We start from the raw sequence: 26,194 nt of genomic DNA on the forward strand, positions 1-26,194 counted from the left end.
AAGTCAGAAGGGTGACTTCGAGAAAATGTTACTACCTCTAAATACAGTTTACATCAAATTCCGCCGCGATGGATAAACGGAAATAATTGCGAAATCATGGGGTTTAGTGTTGTTGGTGGTGAGCCAGGTGGCAATGTAGGAACAAATTGCGAGGAAGAGTGTATTTCATCTTCTGCACCAGATGATAGATTAGTTCTGCTTCTGCTTCTAGACTCAGGTGAGTGACCGTCGGTTTTAAATAATAAATTTGCAGTACATGGCTGCAAACACAAAGGATATTTATTCTAGGGCTTATACCGCAGAAACGAGGTCTCAATCAGCAAATGTCATTAAGAAAAGTTGTTTACCTTGATGACTGACGCCTTCTTCTACAGGGTGTCAAATTTTAGATTTCATTGGTGGTAAAAGGGGATACGACGAACACGCGCGTGGGTATAACAATAGATAATAATTACATAATACTAATAAGTAGGGCTAGGATTTTTGTAACCTAAAAATCACCAAAATATGCCAAATAAAATATGCTCTAATGACCTAAAATTTTACAAAATATGCACTAAAATTTGAAAAATATGCCCTTATAACTGGACTGTTTCAAACAACAATATCTAACATATGCTGAGATATTTTCACATACGAACTATTTTTAGTTCACTTTATGGATTCCCTTTCCCTACCCCTTGAAGATATTTAGCCGTGGTATAATATAAAGGATTGCACCCAAAGGGAAGTTGCATACGAAGTGGCGCTCACAACGTTGAGCCTTACACGAAATAGACGTTGCTCGCAAAGGATAGATATAAGTGACGATAGTTCTGGAAAGCAATGATACCTGAAAATATGAGTGTGTGTGTATGGTACTCAAACTCTTCAATTCATGAAGTTCAGAGTGAAAATAACTCTCAAAAACTTTATACGCTCAAGACTGACGTGTCGTTTTGAAACTGAATTTTGCATGAACAAAATAACATAAATTTTGCCATTCTTCATAATTGTAGGTGTAGACAAATTTGGGAGGAAGAGAAGACTGAAATCGTGTAGGGAACAAAGTAACATCCAGGACAGAAACCTGTCGTGCGTCTCCTGAGAATTTAGATTCGGCATTTGCCGCTCTGGTCGTCGACGGAGCAACTCCACCTCAGCGATGACAAATGGCCTCTTCACTTGACATGGCGATGGTCATAAAGAGTCGCCGTTCCGTGACCGCAAACACGAGACCTCTTCTAGTTACGTTTGCCTTAACACATGTCAGACCACGAGCACGGAACAAACACACACGTACACGTGGAAGTATAAATGCTCCGCTTCTTATTTGCGCAAGTGCATTGACTTCTTTTTGTGCTCGCGAGGAATTCGCAGATTTTTTTTGCGTGTGCTAAGAAACCAAATGCGCTGTAGAAGTCATATTATTTTCGGAATATGTCCAGCCGATCGCGCGGGCCCAGCTAGCGAGCCTACCGGCAGTGTAGCGCATGAGCAACAGGGTTAGCGATGGGTATTGGGTTGCGATGACGTCAACGGCTTACTTCTTGATTGGATGCTTCGGGAGTTATGACTCGCTTCGAAGCTGTGAATGCAGAACGGCCAGAGATGTTATCGAAATAATCTCACCCCACTACTGCTGGATGTGTGTTATGTATGCGAAGGGAAACTTGAATGAAAAACAGTCAGGATGCACGAGCCGACGCTATTTTGTCAACGCTAAATGAATTATTGCAATGATAATGAGTGATGAGTGCACTACAGAACCCTACGGAGTGGAAAAAATGTCTGTCGCATACGAGAGGCAGTCAAAGAGTTATTTGCAGTAGCATGAAACAATGGAACATTTGTGCAATACAAGAGATACTCGTACTTTTCCACACAATCACCAACGTTTATCTATAGAGCGACCACAAACAAAAGAACCTTCGGCCAGAAGCCTTCGAGCATCTTCCCCTCCATCCGTTCAGCTCGGCCCACGCTGAAGCTGCTCCACTCTGCCTTTCTCCTCGATGCACACACACAACGCGCGTTACTGCGCAGGTTCTTTTGCTTGTGGTCTCACTATAGACACAAATGCCAAAGAGATTGAAAGGGTTGTGGGAATTTGACTAAGATCCCAGATCAGAGACTTTTAAGCTTCCGGTAACGGGGCACTAGGAAAATTGTGGGATAGCTCGTCAATATGGATGGGAAGTATCTGAGAAATAAGGAGATATGTAAATCAATAAAAATGGTTTTGAAATTTATATTTAGTTTAGAAAATTTCATAGCCGTTTATAACTTATTTGCTTCTAGAGGAACTCTTTTAAAACAAACTCTACTCTTGAGACTGTCACTAGGTCCAGTGTTCGATTTGAATTTTTAAAAAGAAGAGAGGAGAAAATATATTTCAGAACATTCATCATCCTTTCTTTCCTTCTCTCATTCTTTGCTTCTCCATTTCCTACCAATTTCTATCTCATTCTTTCTTTCTATCTCTGTTAGTGTTTGCTTTTGGTCTACTATAAATGATCCTGAAAATTTATCCTGTATGCCATTTGGGTGCGCTAAAGAGCGGGCTAAGGCTGTCACGATGGGCTAGAGCCCACTCGCCCCCACTCAGTGATGACGCCCATGCTTGAATACTATAAAACTTGATAAACACTGAATTCACATAAATATTTGTCAAAAGTATCTCTTATACAAGCGTATAAGTAAACCAGCGACCAAAATGCATACCTCACAGATGGTAACTTACCGTCGGATATATCCAACGTATCCTGCCTTGCCTCTTCCATCACCTTACTTCCCTGTCCACAACAAACATAAGCTGATCATGGCAGCATGGCCGGGTTATTGTGTATTCAAGTTGGCCATCCAGAACTTTGGGTGCGGTATCCTAAGACGCCGAAATCCCCAGGTCGATGTATTGTGATGCAAATTTTTATGGGGGAAGATGTGCGCCATACAGGACGGAATATCTCTTCTAACATATAACATTATTTTTTCATGAATTTCGTGTTCACCCTTTCCCTTCTTGTTATTCCCGTCTCAATCTCTTGAAACGCGCCGCCCATTATTGAAGAGAAGAGTCAGATTGAGTTATGATGGGGGAATCTCTTCGTGGCCGATGTTCGCAGGAAGGGTGTAAAATCGAGAAAATGACAAGATGGTGCTCTTATGCGTTGATATGCATTGGCGATTCCACAGAAAAAAAAGTAGTTTTAAACTTACCAAATATCTGGAGTTTTCAAAAAATAACGTTTCCCAGAACCAATTTGATATTTTGATATTAAAATCATCATAGAAATTACTTTAAAGCATTGAGAAGAATCATACTGTGAAATATTATTATCCACAGTATGAATAATAGTGATAACGTCGCGTCGTTTAGTGTTGAGGAAAGTATGAATTGCGCCAGTGATAATCTTCAGCACATTCCTTTACGGAAATTTGGGCATTTCAGTTAAAATATAACTCTCTAACTCCATTATACATAATTTCTAGAGGTTCCTTTGTGTCGTTGCCTGGTAAAAGAATTCAAGTATAATCTCTTGAGGTTTTTGTTGTATCAGCCGTTAAAGTTAGAAATTGACTACTTTTGTATCACTTCAGATGGTTGTTCTCACAAAAAGAAAATACATTGAACATAAAATGCAGGATTTCGGAATAAAATTGTATTGACAAATGTGGATTTGCACATAGCACGTGATAATCTCATCTCATGAATCCTGACCTAGGTATCTACCAGACTTCCCTAAGTGCCATTTACAATCTCACTTCACGGTCTTTCCACACTTCCTGCCCATCGTCTTAACCGCTTGTCATCTGCGGAGGCAAGAAAGAGAACAGATTAATGGTATCAGACTTGCTATCGGCAAGCCATATATTTCAATTAGAGAGCCATATGTTTTCACATGGAACAATTTAATTGGTGGATATCAACGGCAAGGGTTAGATAAAATGGCGGGAACAAAAAAGAGCTTCTGTTTTGTTTCCTCATATCATGTGTGTGTGTCCCTTTCAGTTTCATGTGATGTGCGCTTCCTGAGGAAAATAAATATGCAGCATTCGGATTTGTCCAGCGTCTGGCAGGAAATGTAGGCGGGTGCAAAGCGGTGAAGTGAACGCCCAGCGGCAACCATATTGTTAAGAGTTTGAGAAATGGCTCCCAATGTTTCTGCTATTTCACGGATTCACAGATTCGAGAAGCAGCATCTCTGGACCTTTTTTCTATTAGCCTCTTCTCTGTTATCTTTCACGTCTTTCGATTCGTGGAGGAGAAGAAGAAGAAGAAGGGTTAGGGAAAGAAGAACGATACATGTTTGTCCCTCCAACACGGAGATAGTGAGACGAGATAACGTGTTAGCTTCTGTCTACAAATACACAACATTGTGTCTACTTTCCAGAAGCAACACTGACCTTGATGGAGGATGCCCAACGCCTTTCTTTATACGTATTCTGTTAGGATCTGTGCTGGCTGATTGGGATCATTAAATGGCTTTTTGTCGTTGTTGAAGGCTTCTCACCTGCTTCCAATAAATCGACATTGATAGCGATCAAACGTGATCGCATTTGACCTTTTCCTAGAGCTGCAAAGAGCGATTGGGATCTCATATTTTCGAAAATATTTCATTTACGCTTCATTACTAGTGAAGAAGACTGTACTGTTTGAACAAGTAATACTTCGGAATCTTATTTTCGTCATTTATTTTAATGGAAGAATCATACTGTACGTTGTATGAGAGCCTCCCCGATGGCGTAGTGGTAACGTCGCCGCCGTCTAATCAAGGGTTCCCAGGTTCGATATCCGGTAGAGGCACATAGTGTTCGGATACAACTTTAAACTGTAGGTCCAGTCCCGATTAACTTTCTGTGCATCAAGTCGACTTAAAACAAAAACTCATACACCCTACTGCATGAATAGAAGAACAGTTCAGCATTATTTGAAACTGAATGAAATTTAGCGCAATGTAATGAACCCAGCAGTACCTAAGTATAAATACACACACACACACACACACAGCTGTACTCTTCCTCTTCCTCTTACCTATGATGAGTAATAATCATTCCCCATCACCAAAGGTCCTGGGTTCGAGTTCCAGCCTGGATATGGGTGTTATTTGTGTGTCGCTTTATTAGTTTCATCCTTTCATCACTCATTCTCTTCAACCCTTCCTAATGGCATAGTGGTAATTAGAGTTCTGCAGCAAGAGCTTTTCGCTCGAGTGCCCAATAGTTTGCGTGGCCGACGCTAGATGGCATACGGAATTGAGAGCTCCTAGCTCGCCAGGCAAAATGAGTGGCATACACTCGAAGCTCACTGTATAACACACATAACCGTCATTTGTCTGTGGTAGTTAGGGTGACCAGACGTCCTCTTTTATCCGGATATGTCCTCCTTTTTAGGTGTCTGTCCGGTGTCCGGGCGGATTTTTTAGAAATCGGTAAATGTCCTCCTTTTTTGGAAAGAGTATGGCATCGACCATAGCAAATGTGCTGCATAGAGAATGTAGACTGGGACAATTTTCGAAAATTATGACTGTAGGAAGCATTTTTGAGGAAAAGCGGGCAAACAACATTTTCTGAATGTATTTGATGTGCTGATTACGAATATTTTGTTTGCCACTCTCAATTTTGGTGTTATATGCTTCAAATCGCTAAAAAACAAAATGGCGGCCATACGAAATGGGTTCCTATTAACTTTTGAAGGAGCAGAAAGAAAATAGTGATCTTGGTGTCAAAAATTATGTTTTTGGGTATGCTGAATCCAAATATTATGTTTTCTAATCTGAAATTTTAAGCTATGTGCTCCAAATCGCTTAAAAACAAAATGGCGGTCATACGAAATGAGTACCTATTAACTTTTGAAGGAGCAGAAAGAATATAGTGATCTTGGTGTCAAACATTATGTTTTTGGGTATGATGAATCCAAATATTATGTTTTCTAATCTGAAATTTTAAGCTATGTGCTCCAAATCGCTAAAAAACAAAATGGCGGCCATACGAAATGAGTACCTATTAACTTTTGAAGGAGCAGAAAGAAAATAGTGATTTTGGTGTCAAACATTATGTTTTTGGGTATGCTGAATCCAAATATTATGTTTTCTAATCTGAAATTTTAAGCTATTTGTTCCAAATCGCTAAAAAACAAAATGGCGGCTACGTGCATCCATGCAATGTTTCGTATCCATACTTTTGAACTAGGAATAAAACAGTGTAACAGTAGGTTTTTAATGTAGGAAAAAGTATAGAACATTTCTGAAGTAAAGATGCAAAATAATAATATTATTCAAAGCATAAGACCATATTGAAATATTAACAGTACCAGTGTATGATAAATCCGCACGTTATCCTTATTCAACCTTATTTTGCCTACAAGCATAGTATAACATTTTTCTTGTCACGGATATTCATGCACTCCTTAGTGCCAGTATCTGCACATTTGTAAGCTGCAGTACATACAAGCTGGCCTTTCCTGCAGGAACATGTAGCGGATATTCAACCACCCAAACATCCACAGGTGATAATGTCGTAGCAGGGTTGTGGAATTGGTGGCAGTGATTGAAGTTATGGAACGAGCTGTCCATCAACCATTTTTCTTCCCAAGATAGTAGGTGGTGGTAACACAGGTTTTGGTATGACCGACTGCCTCCACACCATGGCTTGATACTGGACCCGTTGTACATGTAACCGTAGAGCATCGGTAGTGGGGGATGGGGGGCAGTGCTTTGTACAGTACAACTTGCATATGAACTTCTCTGTCTTGTGTGCTGTTTCTTGTTTCAATTCGTCAACACCAAGATTTAGTAGTGTTAAATATTTTCCATGCTGTCTTCTTACTGATCCCAGCCATGTAGGATACTCTGTCGCATCCTGTTATGGCGTGGAATGGGATGAGAGTTTCGAAGACAGGATCCGTAAATGAAAGCTTCTGCCTGACTTCATGTACTGGAAAGTATGTTCCTGCTCGAAACCACAATTTCGTACATCTAATCTACCTATTGCACTAATACATCTGCATCACGTGCTGAGACAACAATGTTATCAGCACCAGAATTAAGACAGTGAACTACAATGCGTGTGTCCGCCTCTTCGTGGTTTGCCTGCAATCCTTCAATAGACAAATCACGATTGTTTGTTCGTACGCAGACGGAATTGATATATCAGGTGGACAAATTACATCCTTGGTCATCACATCAGCTAGAATGGCTTTGTTTCCTGTTCTCAGACTTCTGTTTGTGTTGGCAAGGGAGATTGGAATTGGCATTAGTTCATGAAACAAAATGCGATTTAGATCCACATTACGACCTGCCTCATAGGCAGTTACGAGGTGCTGGAGAATATTCCTGTCAGTTTTAAAAATGGTTTCCTTGCCACTTACTACCAATTTAACTTCATAGAAGGACTTGAATGTCTTTGCATTTGACTTATGTAGAGGATCACTTAACTTGACTTGTGTGTGACTTTTACCAGGGGCCATCATCTTTTCCTTCACGAAGGTGTCTAGCTTTACCTGGCTCAGTGTTTCAGCTTTGAGGAGAGTATCTTGAATATCTGAAGTAGCTAAATCCTTTGTTTGTGGCAATGTTCTGGAGGAACTGATTAGAAACATCTGAAGATGATGGCTCACAGGTGCAGGTCTTTTCAAATTTATAAGTGGATCCATGGTTCTATGTTTCTATCATTCTGAAATAAAGTAAAAAAAATAAAAAAAATATATTATAGGTTTAGTCATTTTTGTGGTTCTTTTGTTTAAAAAAGAGGAAAAAACAACAACAATTTTCAAAAATGTCACATTAGAAAACATAATATTCGGATTCAGCATACCCAAAAACATAATGTTTGACACCAAGATCACTATTTTCTTTCTGCTCCTTCAAAAGTTATTTGGAGCTCATTTTGTATGGCCGCCATTTTGTTTTTTAGCGAGTTGGAGCAAATAGCTTAATATTTCAGATTGTAAAACATAATATTTGGATTCAGCATGCCCAAAAACATAATGTTTGACACCAAGATCACTATTTTCTTTCTGCTCCTTCAAAAGTTAATAGGTACTCATTTCGTATGGCCGCCATTTTGTTTTTTAGCGATTTGGAGCAAATAGCTTAAAATTTCAGATTGTAAAACATAATATTTGGATTCAGCATACCCAAAAACATAATGTTTGACACCAAGATCACTATTTTCTTTCTGCTCCTTCAAAAGTTAATAGGTACTCATTTCGTATGGCCGCCATTTTGTTTTTTAGCGATTTGGAGCAAATAGCTTAAAATTTCAGATTGTAAAACATAATATTTGGATTCAGCATACCCAAAAACACAATGTTTGACACCAAGATCACTCTTTTCTTTCTGCTCCTTCAAAAGTTATTTGGAGCTCATTTCGCATGGCCGCCATTTTGTTTTTTAGCGATTTGAAGCACATAACATCAAAATCGAGAGTGGCAAACAAAATATTCGGAATCAGCACATCAATTACATTTCGAAAATGTTGTTTGCCCACTTTTCCTCAAAAATGCTTCCTACAATTTTTACAGCCACATTTCTGAGAATTTGCACCAGGCTAATGCTTCTACACAAAACGATCATCATATCACTTGGGGTGCGTTAAATATTCGAGCAATGCTCACCTAGCATCTGGGTGCCGAACACGATCACTTTTCCGACTGAGTCATTAGTAGGGTGCGGATTTATAGGCACTAAAATCTCTCAAATAGGCACAAAAATGATGAAAATAGGCACTTAAAAAGGTACTATATACTAAAAAATGCACGAAAATAGACACCTTAAAATTTAAAAAAAATTATAATGATAATAAAATGGGTAATGAATATGAACTTATTTCAATTTTCTCTTTACAATATACAGTTATACTGTATTAGAACTTCAGTTTATACATAAAAGTGCGCTAACGATTAACAAACTATTAATACTCTTTTGATCGAAATTCACATTTGTGGAGAATCGTCAGTTAAAGTAATTCTCACAAAAAGAGCTTGTGCTAACGACTGTGCGCATTTGAACAAACGATGAAAAAAACAATTTGCATCATTGTAACATAAAAATGTAAACAGTGGTCCAATTGAGAGCCTCAAATCTGGCGAATACCAGATAACATCAACAAAGCCTTCTTCAATGTAGGGAAAGCCAAAGGCACGTAATAAAAACCTGAAGTATTCAAAAATTGCAGAATAACAATGTTTTGGCACGATTAAGCGAAATAGGTACTAAGCCTCGAAAAAGGCATTTATAGGCACTATAAAAATGCGTTTTTGGACTAGAAACACCATGAAACGAACTTTAAACATTTAAGCCTGTGTTTTACTACAAATAAATAAAATAGGCAAAATTCCACACCCTAGTCATTAGTATTATTCTAAATCGTTGCTTCACCCTTTGAGACTGGAGGAATGAACGTAGTCTGTAAAAGTAAAGAGCTCCCCTGTGCTTTGCACCACGCCATGAAGACGTATAGGAGGTGTGGAGTTAGGGCCCCACACTTCCTTGATCGCGGCCAGTAGTGTAATTGATGCTACAACCAGCGCGAGAAAGTATGAACCCCCCTCAGGCAGATTTGCCTACACTTAAAACTTGCTCAACATGCCCATATGAGCTTTTTGCTCAAGTGTGGAACCCCGTCTAATCCAAGATTTTTGTAAAAATGCCCTCGGGAATTTCCTGAGAAAGTATGACCCCCCTCAGATTGATTTGCCTACACTTATAAAAGGCACTTCTGTGAGATTGTTGTCCATAAACCTGTCAAAAATATGCCCCTCTTGATATTCTTTTTGGCCACACCTAAAACTACGCCAAACGTATTAACACACACACACCCACACACACCCCCTCATACACATATTTACTTCCGGTTTAAGTTCAATTGGGCACCAGGCTCAACTTGTATATCTAGTATTAAGATAATATAATTTTTCTAGAATTGCTCTGTGACTCTCTCATTTCTTACATCATAAACATACGATTTTTCCCCTATGAGAATAACACTACATATAGTGTCATCAGGGAGTGTATCGTGGAATTCACAGATAATTTTAATGTTTGTCCTGTCATTAACCACAACTTGTTTCCTTTTTGAAGTGTTGATGACAAACATGGGTCTCTGTGCTTTGAATTCATCTGGTGTGTAATACATGTCAGTATTGCCAGTAGTGACCCTTTTGTATGCTGTAAATGCTTCATATAATTTAAGGAAATCATTCTTGGACATGTCTAAAATATAATTTTCTCTAGGGAATACCTCATTTCTGCCATTTTTAAGATATATGTTCTTGATGTTGCAGTTATCAAATCTACTTGAATTTTTTTCCTGATTATTGTGTCTTCCAGTCTGAAACAGTACCACCACAAAATCCGGCATGTCATATTGTATACTGGAGAATGAATTTGTAGCATCAAACTCATAATAAGTACCAGTTGCAGGCTTCTGTACACATTGATATGTATAAAATTGTAAAAATACTTGTGGATTTTTTATTATATCTGCTTTGTATTTAAGAGCATAACTGGCTTCATATTCAACAACTGGGATTCTTAGCTCCATAGTCTGAATAATGCATTTGCCTTCATCAGGTAGGGTATTGGGCAGAGCTTCCCCTGTAGAGTTTAATGTACTGTACCTCATCAAAGCATTATTATCATTGGCAGCTCTTCTAAATGTGATTCTTAAACCACCCTTCCACATAATATCTTTGTAATCTGAGAAGAATTCTGGCAACAGGCGCATAGGGAACAGCACTGTGTGGCTCTTGGATAATATTTTATCACCAGCCTCAAATCCACCTATTTTGTAGTAAGAAGCCTCGGTTTTGGATAATTTTAGTGTGGCCAAAGCTGTGGAGGTAATGCCGGGATAATCCACTCTGTTTATAACAACACCATGTTTTCTGATCTCAATTTCAGAGAACAGATGCGGCACAAAATTATCTACCAATCTTATATTTGAATTTGCCGGATAATCTGTTCCATCGAGCTTTACAACATCAAATTTGATGTATAGATCTGCTCTGTGGGGGTGTATAAAGCCATCCCCTACATCAAGATCAACCTCAATCTCTGTGTTGGGTTGATTTAAATTTGCAAATGTCCTCCTGTTTGGAGGGAATGATTGTAGCTCATAACTCTCAATATTCTCCATTTTTTTTGTATGTATTTTTATTTAAATATTAATCTCTATGATTGCAGTTGTTGTGGCTCCAGCAAAATCAACTAATTCTTCTTTTTCATTAGTGACCATCAATTCAATATAATCTATTCTATTATGGCACACAGGAAAATATAATGTTGGGGATGGAGTGTAGATGATTGGCTCCATAAATTCAGAATTAGGTTTAAATGTTGCAATGATCCCAGTTTGTTTGTGAGTGCCTATGCCATTTGATTTGGTGATCATTCCCTCGGCCACATTACAGTGAATATTCAGAGTCTCTATGGCTAAGAATTTAGGTATATTAATAGCAGTGTGTTTGATGGCTGGTTCAAGTTTTGTGTTGTTCTCAAAGCCTAACAGCTCTCCTATAGTACCCAGATCCACTGTTTCTGTAGCAGATACAATTTCTACTCTGTGAGTGACAGAATTTTGAGTTAATACTATACCTCTGGGTAATTGAGCATTTAGAGTGGACAGATTATACTGCCCTGGAGTGATGACAATTTTTTGATCCCCTACTGCAATTTTGTTGTTGTGGTGTGTAATATTAGGAATCAAGTACATGCCATAAAATGCTCTGAGAGCTATTGTTTTGGGATACACTATATCATCATGTAATTTGAGTTTCAATATTGAATTTTGGCTGGTGAGATGGAATACCCCCATGATGTTTCAGATACCACAAGGCTTTTTGAAAATTTTCAATTGATGGTTTATTTATTTGAGACATATATCTGAGAACAGATAAACACAAATGTCCACAATTAACATCTTTGAAGTTTTGAACACGGGCATTATTGTAATAAAGATTAGCTGATTTTAGATATTTTACTAAATTTTCAGGTGGAACACCTCCAAATGAATCAAACACAAATGCCTCATTGTTTAAATATTTAAGATAACAGATCCAGTGAGTGCCCTGATTTTTGTACTTATCCAAATTAACAATGCCACACTCTTTGTTGAGTGGTTGCTCTGGAAAAAATCAGACATGTATACACCTCTAAAATTTTTGATGCCCAGTGGCTTGATTAAAGCTTCAATATCTTGGTTTGTAAGCGGCTCTTGTTTTTTTTAAACTTATTCATGGCTCTCTTAACACCTTTGCCTTGTTTCTCAATGGCCAGGTTATGGCGCTTCAATTCATCTAATTCTGCCTTATTTTTCTTGGCATCTATTACTGTTTTTGCTATGGCAGCTGATCCCCCAGCCAAGCTCCCAACAGCCCCAAGTGCTGCTAAGATGGCCGGGATAGTAAATATGAAACCCCCCACATGTGATTTTTTTCTGGATTGTTGTAATTTTTTTAATTGGGGGGTACTAAGCAACAATTTCATACCATGGCCCTTGGCAATACAAGAGCTTTTTTTCTTGCGCTGCTTTTTGGTTAAAAGACTATCAATAGTTTTAAGAGATTTAAGACCTGCATAAGGTATTTGATACATAACACCCTTGGCCTTCATTGTAGGTTTATTATATACATATTCACAGCCCCCACCCCAGTTTTTGTTTGGTGTTCATAGCTATGGTGGTCCCCAATGCTGCTATTTTTTCACTTAAAGAAGCATCTTTGCTTACAAATCTACCAAATGCAGCCTCTTCTAATTTTTTGTCTGCAACATGTCTCTTGTCAAGATCAGAATGTGTGTTGTATGCTATGTCATGGTCTCTACAAGCAGCATCTAGGGGATTAACACCAGGATCACCCCTGTTTAATCTATGGTCCAATTTTGTACCGGGACCACAATACTGATAGCCTGGAATATGTAGTTCAAATGGCAGCTTGTTTATAATGTCATTAACCAACCCCCGGCCCTCAGAAATATTCCAAAATTTAGGTGGTAGAGTATTAATAATTTTTATAAGATATCCAATCCCCTTAGTGTCATTCACTATAAAATTAGACAATTTTGTGCTTATCATGTCCATAATTTCAACCTTTTCATTGTAAAAATTGTGGTTGCCAGCATTTTCCTCCCCAGCTATCACCAATAACCTATCTACAAATTTCCTGACATCATCAACCCACACAAATTCTTTAGGCAGGGTGTTGTATTGTTTTGCCATACACATTTCTGTAACACATTTTCTCATTGATGATTGCCATACACTGAATTGACCATCAATTTAAACAGGGTCTTATCAAATTGGCTCATTGCAGATGTTCGAAGCTCTGTGTTTGTATCAATATATGGCTTCAACCATCTTGAGTGCCTGAACCTCAAAACTTTTCCAATTTTGGTCACTTGAACACCATGTTTCATCAGGAACTGGAGGTTTTTGTAATATATGACATAATCCTGTTTCGGCTCTAGAGTCATCATCAATTTCTTCTGTTTAGAGCCAGGTGAACACTGAACCTCGGGAATTGGGGGCAGATCAGAAAATGTGTTGTGTAAATTATCTGGAATTGTCAGATCAACCTCTAAGAACAGGCCATAGTTACTGTCATCAAAATCCTTAAGATCTTCAATCTTGAAATCTTCGACCCACTCAAGCCCTGCATATGGCAGTTTTTTCATCATAGCATAACCATAGAGGCTGTTTGCATCTACATACAGTATATAATTTGATGGCAGTGCTGGATCATAATCAGGAATATATTTGTTATTTGCTCTGGCATATCTCTGAGAACATTGCAGCATGCCTCCTCTTATACATTGCTCCATAAACAGATACATATCTTGATCCTGGATCAGATCCAATTGCATTTTAGTGTTTAAAAACATTGCAGACCATGCTAGGCCCGGAGCACTGTAAAAATACATTGGATCCAGCTTATAATTTTGCATGGAAGATTTTCTGAATGCCTGCAGTATATCAGCTAAGAGGGTCACATCAAGTTTTAAATATGCCTTGTGATAATCACCAAATGTCTGACATTTTAAATTGTCCCAATCAATTGGGCATGGTGATAATCTTCATCAGTGATTCCAGATCCTCTGATTTTGCTGTAAAACTCTTGTTGTGGTGGCAGAGAACACTCATCAAATTTAGAAAAATCTGTAACATAATCATATGGATATACACCCTTCCGCCTAATTAATTTCAGGTCCTGATTTGGAAACAAAGCACTTGTGATTTTGAATTGATCATCAGATAATTGAGTGGCCAGTGTAGCCAGGCTAGCAGACAGAATTCTGTATGAATCAAGAAATCTTAAGTGAATAGAAACACCATTAACTTTAATTATTTTGTTAATGGCAATATATTTCTCATTATTTTCAGCTAAAATATTTAAATTCTGCTTGTCAAACCCCTCGTACCTGATCAAATGATGAAAATCATAATTGGATGCACTATGGCAAAATATAGGGACAAATTTTGGTCTCTGGATCTTAATATTACAGCTATTACACAGTTCCATTAAGAATTTACCATCTGTATGAGAATGGTGTTTCACCTTGATATTTGCATCTGAAAATTCAGAATCACATACCGGGCATTTTTCTGCATTGTTGAAATCTTCAATCTGTTTCTCTGTTAAAGGCAACATGGGTTTTGATTTTAATAAAATATTAGATGCTATGTCATGGCACTCATTTTCTATTCTATGTGCAAATTCTTTGATGGCATCTGCTCCCATGTATAAATATTCTTTACTAACCACACCACCCTGTACAACCACATAATAAAAACTGGAAGGTTCATGTAGCTGGTATGGTGTAATTGAAGATTCATCAGGATCTGGGCTACAGAATGCAAGAGGTTTGAGATTTGATTCAAAATCACAGACTATATATGCTGGGTGTTCCAACAAGGCTTCAAACTTTTTGAATTTGGCATTTTCACTTGGCATTGGCATCTCCATATGAACTTGTTTATGGTTGCCACAGTATTTCAGATGCTCAATTAACTTGTTTTTAGCAATTTCTGCATTTTTTTTCCCGAACCCCATTCACCATTTTTTGACCATCAAATACAGTCAAACATCTTCTGCACAACTTGAATATTCTATGAGTTTTGTCTAGTTGTGTTCTGACTAAAGCTTCAAGATTATGTATCAGAGTGTAATGATTTGTGCTATCCCCTTTAATTAAGAGCAGATCAATCGGAATAGCAGATTCATCATCAAGTGTACTGATTCTGAGAGGATCTATCAAGCAATTGTCACGGCGAGTAGAACAAGTAAATACATTAATAGATAATTGTTTGCCATTGATGTGCCTGGCCTTTTTTTCAAATTTATCAATATTCTGAACAAGCATTGTATATTTTAAACCCTCCATTGCCTCATCAAAATCATTTTCATGTTGTTTATAATAAGTTATTCGCTGAGGATCCTTTGAAACTGGATGCAAAGCAGCTAAAATACACCACAAAAAGCATTTCTCGTCATTATTTTTTATATTAACCACGGCTGTTTTGTTTTTGATATTGGCAGGTAATGGCACATAAGTGGAACCTTGTAATGGGTTGAATTCAGAAATATTAACATATAACTTGTGTGGAGAACCGCATAGGCTCCATCCAGACTCTATTGCTGCAAATTCAGAGTGTTTAATATTCAATTGATCTATCAAACTGCTTATTATTTTGTCTGAATTTGCATTTGAATATACCGGTACAGTTTCTGTTATGTGGGGCTGTGTAAATTTTGTGCCATTTGGCTTCTTATATTGTGTAAACAATTTGAGGGACAGCTTATAAGAGCCATTTTGTGCATTTAGAATTGCCTGCACATCAGGATTTACACTGTTCAAAAAATTCTTAATACCACATCTTGGCTCTGATACAAACCGGTAATCCCTTAATTGGCCATTAAAACTGCTATGGATGGGTTCATAGCGTGGCTGCTTTGCCGGTGAAGCATTAACAGGTGTTTCATGCTTCCTTTTCAGACCAGATGTAGATGGTTGTGGGGGCCATTGTGATGACTGTGCAGAGCAAGTACCTTTATGTTTATATGTGAAATATTCCAGATTATATTTTCTATGGCATTTTGGGCATATTTTTGTGGGAGTTCTGCATTTGTCTGGATTACAAATCTTTTGATGCTTAGCCCAATTGGGCTGGATATATTCTTTTTGCATTGATTACAATATTTTTGATTTGGCATTTTTGTTGTTGTTTATTATATACAATTTCTTGGGATTCAAATCAAAATTCTATGCTTAATAAAAAATATCAGTTGGGTTCAGCAGTGTGTTTTGTATATTTTGTGTGTGTGTGTATGTGTGTATGTGTGTTAATATTTTTGGCTTTGGTATTTATATAAAATTTCTTGGGGTCCAAATCAAAACTTTATACTTAATAAACCTATGACAGGTTGTTAAAAATTCTGTCTATTAAATCAAATAGATTTGTAATTCAATTTATATAAATTTGCAATATTTTTGTGTTTAAAAAAATATGAGCAGCACTGCAACAACACACCCTTACTCTTCAACAACTCTCACAATACTGGCTGATATGCAATGCAAAATCTCTTTATATAGCCTAAGCACAGACCGCATTGAAAACATCTGAAACAATAGGCCAATCAGAATATAACACATCATTACATTATGTCATAAGCAACCAATCAGAAAACAACACATGTCTAATAATTTGTTGCTTAATATTGGGTAATAATTTGTTGCAAAACATGATGCAATATAAATAAACCAGAAATAGGCCACAAGTGGACCGGAAGTGGACCGGAAATGGGCAGTAATGGGTAGAAATGGCCGAAAATAGACCGGAAGTGGACCGGAAGTGGGCAGAAATGGGTAGAAATAGCCGAAAATAGACCGGAAGTGGACCGGAAGTGGGCAGAAATGGGTAGAAATGGCCGAAAATAGACCGGAAGTGGGCAGAAATGGGTAGAAATGGCCGAAAATAGACCGGAAGTGGACCGGAAGTGGGTAGAAATGGCCAAAAATAGACCGGAAGTGGACCGGAAGTGGGCAGAAATGGGCAGAAATGGCCGGAAATGGACCGGAAGTGGGCAGAAATGGCCAGAAATGGACCGGAAATGGCCAGAAATGGACCGGAAATAAATATGTGTGAATATGGGTGGGTGTGTGTGGGTGTGGGTGTGTGTGGGTGTGGCTCTTATGAGCATTTTTGGCGTAGTTTTAGGTGTGGCCAAAAAAAATATCAAGAGGGGCATATTTTTGACAGGTTTATGGACAACAATCTCACAGAAGTGCCTTTTATAAGTGTAGGCAAATCAATCTGAGGGGGGTCATACTTTCTCAGGAAATTCCCGAGGGCATTTTTACAAAAATCTTGGATTAGACGGGGTTCCACACTTGAGCAAAAAGCTCATATGGGCATGTTGAGCAAGTTTTAAGTGTAGGCAAATCTGCCTGAGGGGGGTTCATACTTTCTCGCGCTGGTTGTAGCATCAATTACACTACTGCGGCCGAAGGTGGGGGTGATGTGATCAGCACCAAGCCCCTGGCCGCCTTTACCCCCCAGAGTTTCCTCCAGGTATTCACTTCATACGACGATGGGTTAGCGTCGGAGCCGCTTGAACAGGTAGAAGAAATCCCGGATCTCCGCCTCCGGGGATCGAACCTCTCACTCGCATGGTAGTCAGACGCTCTAACGACTGCGTCTGTGCAGTTCCTTTTCAATTGATTGATTTGGTTTATTTTACTTCGCTTTTCTGCAACTTTTGGCTAATCGCAAAGATGGGTATGAGCGATAATATGACGATTTTGATGAAGGGACATTCACAAAGAACACTCATACTGGACCCGGGATTAGAATCCGGGATCTCTGGCGTTGTGGCGCGGTGTGTTAACCACTCCGCCACGGAGATCTGCCAGTTCCTTTTCGAGTTATACATAGGCGATACAGAAACGCGTAGTGAAAATTTTGATTATTAAGTAATATTTACTTTCATGAAATAACGAAGCGAAAGTGTAAATTCAATAATGATCTTGCAACAAAATATCCGGCTTTTAAAAGGATGGAAGAAACGAATATGAGGTAAGTGTAAGGTGGCTGTTACTTTTCCCTGCTGTTGAAAGGGTGCTAGAAATGTTCCTGGCACTAAAATCATATTTCTTGAAACAATCTAAACAACCTAAAATTTTAATTCGGTTTTTGGAAATAAGTTAAAATAAATCTTACTTGTTACATTTGCATTCACTTGTGGGGATATTTCATTCTAATATCCAAGAATTAGAAAAGGAGTAAAATTATGTGCTTCAAATTGTAGATATTCTTTGTTATTTGTTAAATAACAGATTAGAATATTGCTTTCATTGCTTTGGTAAGAGGAACTTATTGAAAGAGATCACTTGAAAAGTATCTGTGAGCAAGGCGTTTACCAGATTTTTTTATTATTGCTTAAATTGTGAGTAATGGCAATGTGGTGCCATTGTTTCTCGGTGTCCTCTTTTTTATGACTTTGTCCTCCTTTTTGGCCATGCTCTGTCCTCTTTTTTGGATGTATGTGTCTGGTCACCCTAGTGGTAGTGGGCTCTAAACTTACGTAAAATAGTCATCATCTCGATGATAAGATGTAATTTAGTCTAGTAATTTAGCAATTTCAATTTTAATCATTTCCGAAACAATATTACTAAAAGAACAATTGCAACTTTTGGACAGGTTTAACATTTTCCCTAATAATCAGGCATGTTCTTGTGAAATTTTACATTGTTGCTTTATATACAGCGGCGGCGATTAGGAGGGCAGTTGTCCCCCACTTTTCAGCACTTTTGTCCCTGCACTATGCTAAACCTTATCTACAAAGGGAAATATACTGTCTTTGCCCCTCAATTTTGGCACCTTGCCCCCCCCCCCCCGTTTTGAAACCCAATTGATATTAGTACTTATCTGAGACGTGATTTAAGAATTCATTTCATTCGTTGACTGTTACGAGTACAATAAAGACAAGCATTTAAGCTGTTGTCGTAGCTACATTCAGCCGATTTAATTTGCCTGTGCGTGGTTCTGAAAGAAGCCACGAAGAAAAATGATATGGCTAGTGGAAATCATGACATTAGTAACCTGTAGAATGGAAAATTGTCCGGTTTCCTATTTCATGACGAGGCGTAATAAACTGCTGTCTCATCTCTCCATTTCGAAAGTTACATCTTCTATCATGTCCCATGTTGGAACCGCCGATGTTCCATAATTCATGTGAAGCAAATTAGAGGCAATTGTGTGCACAGGTATTGAGTTAGCGTGGGAAAAAAATCTGGTATTGAGTAAAGCTGCCTACCTCGCTCCGTCTACTGTTTGTTGACATTTGTAGGTTTCTTTTTTCAACTTTCAGTGAACTGTTTGTAGTAGCTTTCGAACAGTTGGATGCGTAAGTATTCCCAGGCAAATTATCCATTTTCGTCCATGTTGGTTTTATATCCTACCACTGACGTCACGACAGAATGGAAAACCAGCGTATTATTTTGAAACGACCTTCATTTAATTGGTATTCCAGGAATATAACCAAGTAAAAACGAGAACCAGGTCATGACTCAAAGCCTTTCTTATGTATAATCTTCCACTTAATGCGGAGAATTCCACGAGTTCTCAAAATTCAAGAAGTGAGATTTCTTGAAAGAGGTCACATAATGCAAACTTCGTGATTAAAATTTCTCCCGAACTTCCCAAGAGTTTTCTTGAATGAAGCGCTTTACTATTCCTTTGTTGGCCTACATTGATTTGTAGATTTAAATTACATAAAAAAAATTAACAAAACTCGATCAAAACTTCCGAAAACACAGTTCATGAACCTCATTTTCTTGTGCAAGCATTAATGTGAGAATGATGAAATCAGAAACTTTACATTGTCACAGATTTTCCGGCTTTATGCATTTTTTATAAATGTCTAAGTTACTATTGTTGGACATTTCTTGATACTACATTGTGTGCATACTATTACATTAGTTTCAGAATAGTCATCATGTGTGTTGTCAATGATTGGACTAATCATGTTTAAGAGAAAGAAAGTATGCTTGCTGGCTTTATCAATAAGTTTAATTAGAAAATCTTACAAATGTGACTGTTTCTATTAGGAGGGATAAAATTTACCCTGACGGGGAAAATTTTCCTCAATAGACAGGATACTGAGTCCAATGAAGGGAATTCAGTTTCCAATGATCTAAATGTATTTCTTTTTAATGAATGTGGAAGTTGGAGATGTTTGTGTAATAAATGGATTCTTCTCTTGCAGGACTGCCCGGAATCGTCGCGTGATTTCCGTGCTGAACAGTGTGCTCAGTTTAACTCCGTGCCTTTCGAAGGGCGATACTATGAGTAAGTACTAGAGACAGATTCTTAAGTGTTACAAAAGAAAGATTTAGGACTTTATAAACTCCATTATTAGAACTTTTAGGCGTTTACAATAAATTAATAATTAAAATTATTAATTAATAATAATTTGTGATATATCTAGTTTTAGGTGCAATTTGTATACAAAAATTCACAACTTGAGTGTAATGAATATCTATTTTTAGCTAGTGTCGTAGAGGCTTGAGCATTTTACTTTATGCTCAGAAAATATTTATTCTACTTCACAGCAAATTATGAAATAAGAGTAATGTAAATAGTTCAAAATCACAACACCGTTCTCTGGCGAACATACTTATTATTTGCACTAAATAAATACATTAGTTATGCTCGATTTAAAGCGATTCGAACTACTACAAACGTTCTTGTTCTCTTTCACTTGTTTGTTACAACTGGTTGCTACGCAACAGAACAGTATGCTATAACATTTCGTTCTTTTTCTTTTACACAAGAAGTGATTATACATTTTACAATTTGAAAACAGTCACATCTTTGGTTATAAAAAAAGATACATTTGTCCAGTGCATAAACTTTTATCATATTTTGAATTACTGCACCACCATATGTTTTCATTGATCTCCCTGGTGAATTTCTTCCGGTCGTCTCGCTACTTGTACACTCCTGTTCACATAAAGTGGCACACTTTATAGGGTTGAACAGTTGAAGAATGCGCCACTTTATCTGAACAGGAGTGTACATGGAGAAACTTCTCTCCGCGCCGCAGAAAGTTATCGGTGCAAACTTCATAAATGCAACTGTTGCCCAAAGCAGGTTCGCGGTGGCCTTCTCCTCGTTGAACAGCCACTAACAATTCAATGATTTTGTAACCAGAATTCCATTCCAAAACAGCCTACATCTTTGTTTGGAATGTTACACCTGCAGTCACTTTGATCGCCTGGGAGGTACAGCATTAAACAGCGGCAAAAGTCTCGTTCATTGTCACTCCACATTTTTCCCATTTCGCGATGTAGGGTGGAAGGTGGTGGAAATTTGCACAGAGAAAGCCGAAAGATGCTGATACCTTTGCTGTTGTATTATCCCCCACCCAGCTCTAATTCATTGTATGTGGGGTTTGTTCAAGGTCTGAAGCCTTTGTGGTGGAAATTAAGGGTCGTTCTTACTAAAAGTTATTTTTAAATTTACAAGAAAGATTTAAAAGGCGTTTTTCAGGTACAAACAGCAAACAGGGTTTTTAGGCATTTATAGGAATGTATGGTCCATTTAGGCGTTTTAGGTCCAATAGAATTTCAGTGTAGGGGTGCTGTGTAGATGAAACTCGAAGATCTCCTCTAATACCATACATCTAGGACGTAGCACAAAAATCAGGTAAGCGCACACACACACATGCACAAGTGGGGGACATAACTAGCGTGCTTTGGCAAGAATGGAACTTCACCTTGCCTATGTAGATTATTCCTTGCACAAAGACACCCACAGTAATTGCCAGGACAAGGGAAAGTCGTATTACATTATTCCTATTCTAATATTATTTAATAATCTTTAAGGTTCTACAGTCTGTTTTTTAACATTTCTTTCTTTCCTGTTTTTGTAATCTTTACTTTATTCCTTTCTTCTTTTTTTTATTTTCTCCTCTCTTTTCACATCTATTTATTTATCTTTCTCACTCTCTTGGCGTATCCTTAATTTCCTCGATCATTCTCTAACCCTTTCTCTCTTCCCTTTCTTATATCTCCTTTTATTTTCTCGTGTGGGCCGGGTTAAAGGGGGTCTTTCTCTCCTCACAACAGTTTTGCTACCTTGTGTTCTGACGTCAGACGAGGAATGCCTACGAGGTTAGGTTAGGTTCCATTAGCATAAATACAAAGAAAAATTATTATTTAGGCTGAGAAAACTAAACATAGCTACCCTAACCTAACAACGTAGGCATTTAACCTAAAATTAAAAACCCTTTCTCCCGTGACGTCAGAACACAAGGTTGCTGAAATGTTGTGCGATAAGCGAGACCATGTTATAGTGAGAGTCTCCCTTATCGCACAACGCTAGGACAACTTTGTGTTCTGACGTCACTGGAAAATCTTTGTATTGTTTGGCTAAATGCCTAAGTTGTTTGGTTTAGTTCTCTTAGCATAAATAATACATTTGCAGCGTATTTACGCTAAGAGAACCAAACCTAACAACGTAGGCATTCTTCCTCTGACGTCAGAACACAAGGTTGTCCTATGTAGCGTTGTGCGATAAGGGAGGCGGGCAGAGCGTGAGTTCACATCGAGTGTGAAAATACACCTGAAATGGAGTACAGGATTCTTAAATTTAGTCCCGGATTGCACTGATATTGAAATTCAGTTTTTTGTACACAGCTAGAATATATAATGATATATTTATATTATACGTTATTGTCAATTGTTATATTGTATACGATAGGACAATTTTATAATTAATCTTTGCTGAAACAAAACAAAACAAATTATCTATTCTCCGCGGTAAAATCTGGAGTTACAGTGGTGGGCAGGCACGTATCCAAGGGGGGGGGGGGTTAGGGGGCTCGAGCCCCCCCGAAAGTTTTCGTTTTACACTAGATAAAATGATTTATTTTGTTTCTTGTGGTGTTAAATAAAATAATGTGACGTTAATTTAACTAACTAACTCTCTAGCCTTCTTAAACCCGAAGGATCATGGCTGCAGCAACACAGGCCATCCATCTGTCCCTATCTTGAGCAAGATCTATATACTCTTTTCCAGCCCTACCGATTTCCTTTAAATCCATCTCAACGTTGTCCCTCCATCTTCGTCTTGGCCTTCCTATAGGTCTCTTACCATCAGGTTTCCCAACAAGAATCCTGTAAACTCCTCTTTCCTCTCCCATTCGTGCCACATGGCCTGCCCACCTAAGTCTTCTTGATTTAATTATTCTAATAATATCTGGACATGAATACAAATTACGTAGTTCTAAATTATGTAACCTTCTCCACTCACCTGTCTCCTCATCCCTTTTAGGTCCAGATATTTTCCTAAGGATCTTATTTTCAAATACTCTCAATTTATGTTCCTCTTTCAATGTAAGGGACCAAGTTTCACAGCCATATAATACTACAGGCAAAATTACTGTTTTGTATATTTTAACTTTTAGTTTCTTATATATTAAACGAGAAGACAAAAGTTTATGAAAAGAGAAGTAACATACATTTCCTGAATTAAGCTTACTTTTTATTTCCTCTTTAATATAATTTTCACTTGTTAATATTACTCCTAAGTATTTGAATTCGGAAACTGGTTCGAACAAGTTGTTATCAATAATTAGATTTTGATTATTACCTAACACTTGGTTTCGGCCTGTAAGCATACATATATTTAGTTTTCTCTTTGTTAACTTCCAAACCTATCTCTTTAGCAGTTTTGAAAAATATTTTAGCATTATTCTTAATTGTATTTATATCATCCCCTAATAAGTCTACATCATCTGCATATACTAACAAGTGAGTCATACCATTTAATTTTAGTCCTTCGTTAGTTTCTTTTACTTTCCTAACAGCATATTCTAAGGCAAAATTTAAGAGCATTGGGGATAATGCATCTCCTTGTTTTAACCCATCATGAATTCTAAATTTGTCAGACACACGAATTTTACTTTCTGTTTCACTGGTGCATACTTTTATCATACTAACAAGCTTCTTAGGTATTCCAAACTCTACTAATATATTATATACGAGGCGCATCCATAAAGTAAGTTTTCCTATTTTTTTTAAAAAAAAAACCAACACGGTTTCAGGAAACCATTTATTGGCAACAGGTACTGCAAAGGTTAAGCTATTTTTCAACATAGCAACCACCAGAATTGAGACACTTGTCGTATCGTGGTATCAACTTTTGGATCCCACTGTAGTAGAACTCTGCCGCCTGTGAATGGAACCATCGTGTAACAGACGTCTTCAGCTGTTCGTCGTTGCCAAAACGCTCACCGGAGGACAGGAATTTCTTGAGGTGCAAGAAAACGTGAAAATCGCTGGGAGCCAGATCAGGACTGTAAGGTGGATGATCAAACAACTCCCAGCCAAATTCCGTCAAAACAGTAGCTGTGCGCCGAGCCTTATGGGGACGAGCATTGTCATGGAGGAGCACAACACCTGCAGTAAGCATGCCACGCCTCTTGTTTTGAATGGCACGTCGCAATTTCCTTAGTGTTTCACAGTAATGGTCAGCGTTCACCGTTTCACCTCTGGGGAGGAAGTCAATAAGCAAAATGCCCTTCCTGTCCCAAAACACGGTGCACATAACTTTCTGTACCGACAGCGTCTGTTTGAATTTCTTCTTGACCGGAGATCCATTATGCCGCCAATGCATTGACTGCTGCTTGGTTTCCGGGCTGAAGTGCGAAATCCACGTCTCATCGCCCGTGACGATCCTGTCGAGGAAATCATCGCCGTCATCATGGTACCGTTGCAGGCATGTCAGTGCTGCTCCTGAACGTTTCATTTTGTGTTCGGGTGTCAGGTTTTTCGGCACCCACCTGGCACACAATTTTTTGAACAGCAGGCGCTGCGTGACAATCTCATGCAACACGGATCGCGATATCTGCGGAAAAAGGCTACTCAACTCCGTAATCGTGTAGCGACGGTTCTCTACGATGCGCTGCCGCACCAGCTCAACCAGATCATCAGTGATGAGGGACGGACGCCCACTGCGCTCTTCATCATGGACACTTTGACGACCTTCCGAAAACTGCCGACACCAGCGACGCACCATCTGCTTACTCATAATGTTCGGCCCATAGACGTCACAGAGCTGACGATGAATGTCAATTGGCGCAATGCTTTGTGCATTCAGGAACTTTATCACCGACCGAACCTCGCATGCGGCGGGAGAAGGAATACGAGCTTCCATTTCGGACCACTGCTGCCTCGCTACTGGCATGCGGCGGGAGAAGGAATACGAGCTTCCACTTCGGACCACTGCTGCCTCGCTACTGGCGCCGGGCGGGATCTGTCCGCCTGGCATATGATTGATACGTCTTAGCTCTGCTGGGCATGCGCAATTTACACGGCTCATTATGTTTACTTTCACGGGAAAAAAATAGGGAAACTTACTTTCTGGATGCGCCTCGTAATTTATCTCTTTTGACCGAATCGTATGCTTTTTTTAAAATCAATTAATAGCTGATGGACATTTTGATTATATTCCCACTTTTTTTCATGTGTCTGTCTAATGTGAAAAATTTGATCTGTAGTTGATCTGTTACGTTTAAATCCACATTGATAATCACCTATAATTTCATTAGCATATGGGGTTAGTCTTGTTAAAAGAATGTTAGATAATATTTTATATGTTGTTGAGAGTAGAGAAATTCCACGGTAATTATTGCAGTTCATTTTATCACCTTTTTTAAACACGGGAACAATTATGGATTCTTTCCACTGTTGAGGGATTTCTTCTTTATTCCATATTAAACAAATTAATTTATGAATTTGACATATTAATGAATTTCCACCATATTTAATTAACTCAGCTGGTATTAAATCAATGGCAGGTGCTTTGTTATTCTTTAGCCTTTTAATAGCATCTTTAACTTCAGTCAAGTTAGGTTCTGTAACTAAAGGTTCTGCTGTGTGTACTTCATTTACTTCTGATTTATCTCCTACATGAACATTTAAAAGGTCATTAAAGTAGTTCTTCCATCTATTTATAATATCGCTTGGGTCAGCTAGAAAATCACCGTCTTTATCTTTTATCAAGTTTACTTTAGGTTGCCACCCCTTTCTAAATTCATTTACACCTTTATATAAATCTCTGATATTTTTGTTTTTGCTGTTTGTTTCAATTTCGTTAATTTTGCTTTTCAAGTAATCTCTTTTTTACTTCTAAACGTGCGGTTAACTTCTCG

At 38.2% G+C, this 26,194-nt stretch overlaps 1 protein-coding gene across 1 annotated transcript in view; it reads left to right on the plus strand.

Annotated features, from left to right (window-relative positions):
• Positions 1–26,194, plus strand: part of Ppn (proteoglycan-like sulfated glycoprotein papilin) — a 326,401-nt gene that overhangs the window by 204,976 nt on the left and 95,231 nt on the right. Inside the window, exon 5 of the mRNA XM_083119653.1 lies at positions 20,243–20,325. Within this exon, the coding sequence (XP_082975779.1) occupies positions 20,243–20,325 (83 nt within the window). The remainder of the gene's footprint in view (positions 1–20,242; positions 20,326–26,194) is intronic.

This window comes from Lepisma saccharinum, chromosome 3, assembly GCF_977018435.1.
Source record: "Lepisma saccharinum chromosome 3, izLepSacc3.1, whole genome shotgun sequence".
NCBI classification, from domain to species: domain Eukaryota; kingdom Metazoa; phylum Arthropoda; class Insecta; order Zygentoma; family Lepismatidae; genus Lepisma; species Lepisma saccharinum.